The sequence below is a fragment of the Olea europaea genome, unplaced genomic scaffold, assembly GCF_002742605.1.
Source record: "Olea europaea var. sylvestris unplaced genomic scaffold, O_europaea_v1 scaffold1429, whole genome shotgun sequence".
Taxonomy (NCBI): domain Eukaryota; kingdom Viridiplantae; phylum Streptophyta; class Magnoliopsida; order Lamiales; family Oleaceae; genus Olea; species Olea europaea.
Genome location: NW_019231824.1, coordinates 372,193 through 379,985, shown reverse-complemented (window position 1 = coordinate 379,985; position 7,793 = coordinate 372,193). Strand labels below are relative to the sequence as shown.

The following is a 7,793-nucleotide window of genomic DNA, read 5'->3' as shown; positions in this document are numbered from 1 at the left end:
GTCTCGAGCATATCAAGTCCCGCCTGATTTGCAAATGTGAAAACAGGTAACGCCTGCATGCGTCGTAGAAATGGTTATAATTCCACAAGACTTGAGAAACTGTAACTCTTCTACTAGATGCAATATTTGCATGTTGTTACTTTCTATAGCAAGTCCCAAAACAAAGTTTATAAATATGAAACAAATACCGAAATATTCACATTTTATTGGACCCACAAGTATTAGACACGAGAACACTAATTTACAAAATTCATCAGAGCTTTGCATGTTGCAGGTAAAAATAACTCTTCTTGAACATTCTATTTTTAATAACAAATTATTGTAATATAACTTATAATATGCAAGATTTAAAAAAAATTATACATTCATCATCCTGATCAATGACAAATGCAGAGATTTGCAAGGAAAGAAACAATCAAACATTACCTTCAATGAGCAGCACATCACAGCATCAGAATGATGCCAAAGAGCTTCCATGATCGACTCACTTTGTTCACTGCCTGGTTTGAGTAGCTCTACACCTAAGAAAAATCTGCAAAAGTCGACAATAAATAGACTAGTAAATTAATTTATGACTACGGAGTTCTTTAGACAGACATAACATTCCGCATTGGAACGACAAAAATACAAATAAAAAGTTAAAACACAGTAGCTCACAATTTGAAACAAACAAAAATATAATACAAGTTTCAAATATTGAAAAAGTGTCCAAAATGTAAGGAGAGAATTGCCAGTAGGATCAACCAATTACCTATAGCTTTGACAAATCCAAAGTGTAAGTGTCTGCGCTTCGGGTGTACCAGGTGGTGGCCGCAAACTAACCTGAGGGCCAAGATTAGACGGGGAGAGTGCCAATGCCACCCTCTGAACAGATGAAATGATACTGCGAATGTATTGTCTAGCCATAGCTGCTATATTTTCTTGAAGATGAATCTCAAATGCAAATTGAAATGCTATTGTCATGATTGACTTTGCACTGCCTAAGTGCCTAGAACAGTCGCCGGACGCTTTGTTTCCTACTGGTCCAACTTCGAGAGTCGATGCCAAGTCCAGAGTACGATTCGGACTAGAAGTATCCTGCATTGTTTTTTGATAGTATATCAGCCAAGACTCCTTCAATGTTAACCAATTATAGTGCATCAAACAACACTTACTGCTTTAGAATCAAGAGGAATTATGCGAAAACCAGATGGAAGAAGGGGTGCATCATCAGAGAAAGAGGCATCGATTGGTGCAAATATTAATTCTGCGCAGCTGCCAACAGCTTTTTCATCCACTCCACTGCAGACCTGAGCAACCAATATTACGACGATTATTTACCATATACATTCACGGTAACACCGGATACAGTAAGATGTTACTTTTTATTTTCCAAAGCTGGTTAAACATCAAGTTAACCTGAATCCCCAACTCCTTGAGCTAATAATAAACAAAATCCGAACACCAAAATCAATGAGTGGACTACCCAATATGCAAAATATTTGGGCAAAGGAAAAGTGTATAGTGTAATTAGGCAACACGGTCAGTCCATCACATGGTTGCAGCTGGATTTATACCGACAAAAAATGGACATAGCAGCACAAATAAGTCCTAGATGCATGAATTTCACTCAGAGACCTACAACTTACTTGCAAAAAGAAGATGTCACTGGGAATAATCGTGTCTTCTTGAAAATGACTAACATTTTCCAGCCTAACCACTTCCATGAACTGTTCCAAACGAACAAAAAGCATCATCAAACAGATGATATCAGAATTGATGATCTTCATCTAACAAGTATTCTACTATGTAAAACCAAGTTACTCGCCTCCTCCTGCTCAATAGTGTGAGCCAATGGAAGAATAGCCTGCCCACCAAAATATCCAGCTCGAGCCACAGGTAAACTACAAGGACCAGCTGTAAAAGCAGCAGATAAATAGGCATCGATTCCATTGTCAGCCCACTCTGATCGGTGTTCCCTCAGAAACCGTAAAAGTATAGCAGGAGGAACATTCTTGACAAAAGCAGAAATAGAATAATTATAATAATAAGTAATGATATAAGACCAAAAAAAATATAAAATTTCCTATTAAAAAAACGAAGAATTCTACAACTAAGACTTTGAAGCATCAACCATTAATGTTGATTAGTGCAAGATTTAGCTGAAGACTAAGAGGATAAATTTACAGCCATTCATAAGTTTTTAATTCTAAACTTAAGTAACACATCAACTTAAATGCATGATTTTCTTATTATTCCAAACAGAAATTATGGCAAACATTCAATTTATTAGCCTTGATAAATCACAGTATTTTCACAATCAGTCATATTCTAATTAAGCTAACACGTGATTGATTAAGGCATTATTCATCCACTCTGAAGCGATTGACAGAAAGTAAAACGTTAAAGCCTATAGTCTCATAATTAACACACGATAATAAGCAGGTTTTGCACGGAAGTGAAACTCTTTCATACTTGTAAAAGCATGGACGCCTTAGCACAGAGAACTGAAGTGATCATGGATGGAAATCCATTTGCATAAGTAAGATTAGGACCCATCAATTTTCCAGGAGATGAGTTCACAAGAACACCAACATCATCAATGCCATCACTTTCAACCATAGACCAGGCCTCGTCCGTGAACCCATTTACAGCTTCATTAAAACCTCTGCACAAGAAGATAAGTAAACTTACGGTATGTAGGATAGAATAGGTTTTTGTTTAGAAATGATCAAAAACTAAAAAATATCACTAAAATGTAAAATCCCCCTAGATAGGGATAAGGCTAAGCTGAGGAAAAAAGGTTTTCCATTTACCTGCTCAATCTTTGACCGAGAGCTCGCAAAGCGGCAGGTCTTCTACCCCAGCCAGTGACATTCGGTTGAGAAACTTCCTGGGAAACCTGCCTCAGATGGCGCAAAGCCTGGATAAAAATTTACCATCATTTCAGACTAGATAGGTTGAAAATACACCATATTTATTATTGGACAACATTCCAAGTTATGGACAAACAACTTCTATATATCAACTAGTTATAAATGAAAATCATGGGAGAATTACAGAAACACGGTCCTACCGCCAACGTTGTCCTCTGAGCAAGCAATGTTGACGACTCATAGAGCGGACGCAACACTTCAGGTACACTCGAAGGCTGAAAATACAAAATATAGTAGTGTTAAGACATCGAACTCAAGGAACTGGTCATAAAATATAATTAGAAGTTCTGCTAGCATACCTCTAAATCTATATGGTCAACTATATGAATAATCGATCCACCCCCTTCACATGGTCTTATTAGGTATCCACTTGGCAGCACTTCCGCTCTCACAAAATCCTGCACAGGTGGCATGCTAGGACCATTCTGAGTGTTGTTCAGTGACCTTTCACATATCTATACGGAGAAAAATATATCATACATTAGTAATGAGTGAATCAAAAATAAAAAAATTAGCGACTTTCCCACTCTTTTTTGGTTGTTACCACGAGGCTACCATCTTCCATAACAGACATATAGCGAAGTAACCAGACGTCACGAGCTGGTGCCAAGGTAGTAGGAGCGTAGAGCTGAATGAATTAATGAAATAACACTACGTTAAAAGGTTGAGCAGATAGTTGATAACATATGGCTTCCACAAAAAGATAAAATTCAACCTGCATGTATAGTAATTCGATGGTTCCACCATTTCCAGTAGACAAAACATTGAGGACATTAACAGCTCGGCAATCACGATACCAAGAGAGCCTGTCTTTTAGAATTTCAGCAACCTGGATCAAACGTCATAAGTTAATATAACAGAGATAAAAATACTAAAGGAATGATAGAACTTGTATAAATTTTCTATAAGAGATTAAAAGGAGAAAGACCACTTTATAGGGTCACAAATAATTATGGAAGTGAAGAATCAATGATGATTATGACAGAGAATCAAGAAAATTTTATTGAATAAATATTATGAAAAACTTACTCTTGTAGGTTCTAGAGCCACAAGGCCGCAGGCACGTGAGGCTATGCCAGTGCAACAATGAGAAATAGTAATGATTCCTATGGAATCCGGACCAGGCTGCACATCAAAACAACCAACAATTTGAGGATGACGGAGTACATGACTAAAAAATACAAAGTAAACCTCCAAATAACAGGCTAGAACTAGAAGAAATTATCTTTAATAAGAAAAACTCTTTCTCTCTCAGCAACGTAGGAGAACTGGAAAAGAATGAGATAAGAGAAATGCCACAGCCAGGAAATTGGAAAGGTTTACAATTAGAATGAAACAAAGAACATATGAGAAACTTCCACTTCTTCCTATTTGGTCGTCCTGGGTGTGCATAATTTTTTTCTTTTTTTTTTTTTTTTGGTAGTGGTGAATACTTTCGTCTAATGGGGGGAACAAAGTGCGGATGCATATGAACCTACACATTTAAAACTCACAAACAACATCGATAAATGAAGCCCTTTTCTCGATTCGTCAAGATTTTTCTTGCCCTTTTTAATTTCTTAAAAAAATTTGGATATAATGATGTTATCACTTCAAAAAACTGAAACCAAAGAATGTCATAACCTTCATCCCAGGCATTTGGACCCACTCCACAGCAGTTCCAGTGGCCTTTGATATAAACTCTGTTAAGGTCTCTTCTGCAATGGACAAAAGTCTGGAAAAAAAAATTACGAAAACAGTATGTTAATTACATAACACAAAGTGGAGAACAATAGAGTAATAGACCTAAAGAAGGAGAAACATTCTCCACTAACCCTGCAGGACTTGCATCCCTTGGAGGATGCTGAGAAGTCAAGTGTTGTTGACCACTCATGACCACCGATTCACTACTATTATCCCTGGTGGCAAGGCTTGCCTGCAAAAAAGGGAAAAACAAACTATGTCTGATATTGGATATGCTCCATCTCTTTTAAGTAAAAAAAGTTTCTTGCTTTGAAATTAACTCTCACCTTACCTTCAAAATAGGATTTTTCTTTTTTTTTTTTCCAGTTTCCAAACCTTTCACCCGTAAAGAAACTATTTATATTGAAAGTTATTTATTTACTTATAAGTAAATTTACTTGTCAGCAGGATTCGTTTTTCTACACTCCGTTCGGTTCGTTGCTAGATGTACTGGAAGAAAGCAACGAAGAGTTGCCTCTAAATGACTATTTACATCCTTAACCTCGTGAGTGTATTATTTCCCTTCCTCCTACCATGCCTTAGAGAAAAAAAAAGGAAAGAAATTTTCTTTACATTTTGTGTGTGTTGGCGGAAATAGCTATTCTCGTATACTAAGTGCGAAAAGTGCTTCTGCAACCTATCATTCTCCTCCATCAACAGCTTATTCATTGCAGTCAACTTCCTATTCACAGCCTGAAGCCGTGATGACTCTTTTCTCTGCTTTTCCCGGCATCTGGATTAAAGAAAAAAATTTGTTAATAAATTGTGAAAATTAATGAAGTAATCCATAAAATTATGGTCAATCACAAACTACAGATAACTCCCGCATGAAATTAAAGTGAAATCACTATAAATAAAGCAAACACAAATCCTTCAAGCAAAGAAAACGTAGATTTAGAGTGTTTCACTGTCAACATGAAGCTAAGTTTACTCGCTATTCCACGATTTCAGTGTGAACTATAATCACGAAGCCACGCCTCTCGATCTGTGTCTCACACAAAAGGCCCTCAAGTTTTAGTGTGACATACTATAAAAATGAATGGTCGATATACCCTTATATAAAACATTCACCAACATACCCTTTACCTGGCAAGCCGATCTGCAGTCGAGGGATAAGTCTACTGTATGATTAAGCTCAGTATATTCGAACTCGAACAAGACACATAATTTTATACCTTCGATTCTGAAACCAAATTTTGATCTGCTTGGGCTCGATGTTCGAAAGGATAGGGCACTCCCGGATCAACTGGTGCCGGCGCAATGAACTCGGCTTAGGACACTCATGGTACACCCTTTCCAAAGCATCAACCTGCTCAGGAGTATACCGTACGTACTTGCCATTATCCATCATCAATTTGCCACCGTCTTTACAGGCCGAAGTCACCGCCATCATCACTTCAAGAAATCAAGATTCACTCAAGAAAATTATTCAAGAAAAAAAAATACTGTTTTCTTCTTGTTTTACATGAATATTCCAAAATCATCAGGACCCAGATTTCAAATTTCTAACACTAGATCAAGATATTCTGTTGATAAGTCTTTGGCCTCAGCAAGAAATGAAACCCAATCTTGAATTTTTCCTAAAATTCTTCATCTGCTAATACTTTAAGAAAAGTAAGTAATTTTTCCTCTCAGATTCTCACAAAATCATAAACCCGTATGATCATGTAGCTCTAGGTTATAAGTGTGTAGTATATCTGTATGTCTTGTAAAAAATGAGAAATCTAAAGAAACCCCACAAACACTGATATATGCATACATGCGTGTATCAATGCGTACCTGCGACGTTGGTTAGAAGCAAAAGTTGTCGACTTGTTCCTTCAAAAGAACGCAACGTCAAGCACTAAACACTGATCTTCCATTATCCGATCACGCGAGTTGTACAGTTCCAATACACCGAATTTTTCCCAACAGAACTCCACAAAACAGGACTCTTTTCTCTATGTATTCAAACTCAACGGGCTGCAAATAATTCAAGTATATGGCCTTAAATGTATATACAGGTTGAAGTGAAAGGGATAGAGATATTGATAGGTGCGTATTTGTGTATTTAGGATGAAAACGAAAAGAGGGGACAGAAATCAGAAGTAGAGACCGTTTCTGAGATTATCAGTCCGATGTTCCGCTGTTGCCTTCGCCTTTTTTTGTTTGAGTTTGTGCTTTGGGTGCACCAAGAATGATTCTTTTTGTTTATTGCTTTCTATATATAATCCGTCCATTTTAAAAGATTCACCTTAGTTTTTTAATTGAATTATGTTATTTGTACGTGAAGAATGTACAATTCTGCTGACATTCAGCCCTTATTTGTCATTTTTTAACAAATTAAATTATTTGCTATTGCAATATTTTTCATCGTACATTCACACAATAAAATATTCTACATACAAACCAATAAATTGTTCTTTAAATTTTAACCGCACATTTTCTAAAAAATACTATTCAAAACTCTATAATTTGTCCCATAAAGAAAGACAAACAAGCTCTCAACATTTTGCTATTTGTACAAAAAAATATTTTTAGAGATAATTGCAACAGAGGTCCCAAATATTTAAAATATTAGCTAACTTTCCTCAAACCTTTAATTTGTTGCAATCGTCATCCAAAACCTTTGGAAACATTGCGTCGAAGGCCATTTTTGATGGTTTTCATCTAAGAAATTTGTTAGTTGACTAAGAAATTTGACTTTGACCATATTTTTAATATTTTTGAAATGGTAACATAGTAACTTTCCATTTACTAACATTAAAATAAGTTAAAAATTAAATTAGGAAAAAAAACCATGTTATTGACTATTATTACCAATCCACCACACCATTATTGACGGTTCACAAGTTCATAGGCGAAAATTATCTGATTGCATTCCAATTTCAAATTCTTCGACAACAAATAGTTTCATTTTCTATGTTTTATGGGTAAAGAATTTTTTTTTTTTTTTTTATCACTCGTCGCTGCTATTTTATTTTCAGGGCTTTGGGTTTTTACAGATTTTTCCTACCAAATCACTCCAATGCCCGTGTTGATGAGAGCTAAATTCGATTATAAGAAACACGCTCTATTGCGTGAATAAATCGCTTTCTTCTTCTTACCTATGACGAAAATTATGCTCGTCGTCTGACAATGGCAGTTCCAATTACCCTCCGGAACCCATTCCAAAGA

General features: G+C 36.1%; 1 protein-coding gene across 1 annotated transcript; it reads right to left on the bottom strand.

Moving 5' to 3' along the window:
* Nucleotides 1–2: 2 nt before the first annotated feature.
* Nucleotides 3–6,796, bottom strand: LOC111375878 (homeobox-leucine zipper protein ATHB-8-like; the record flags this gene model as incomplete). Its single annotated transcript, XM_022998791.1, has 19 exons — nucleotides 6,733–6,796; nucleotides 6,417–6,599; nucleotides 5,813–6,032; nucleotides 5,211–5,370; nucleotides 4,730–4,830; nucleotides 4,539–4,629; nucleotides 3,945–4,040; nucleotides 3,631–3,744; nucleotides 3,460–3,543; nucleotides 3,215–3,370; nucleotides 3,056–3,130; nucleotides 2,796–2,902; nucleotides 2,455–2,647; nucleotides 1,808–1,993; nucleotides 1,629–1,709; nucleotides 1,155–1,289; nucleotides 752–1,077; nucleotides 427–532; nucleotides 3–53 (listed from the first exon to the last, which is right to left on the bottom strand). Coding segments are annotated over exons 3-19 (2,280 nt in total), but the record flags the coding sequence as incomplete, so codon positions are not given.
* Between the last annotated feature and the right edge of the window lie 997 nt (nucleotides 6,797–7,793).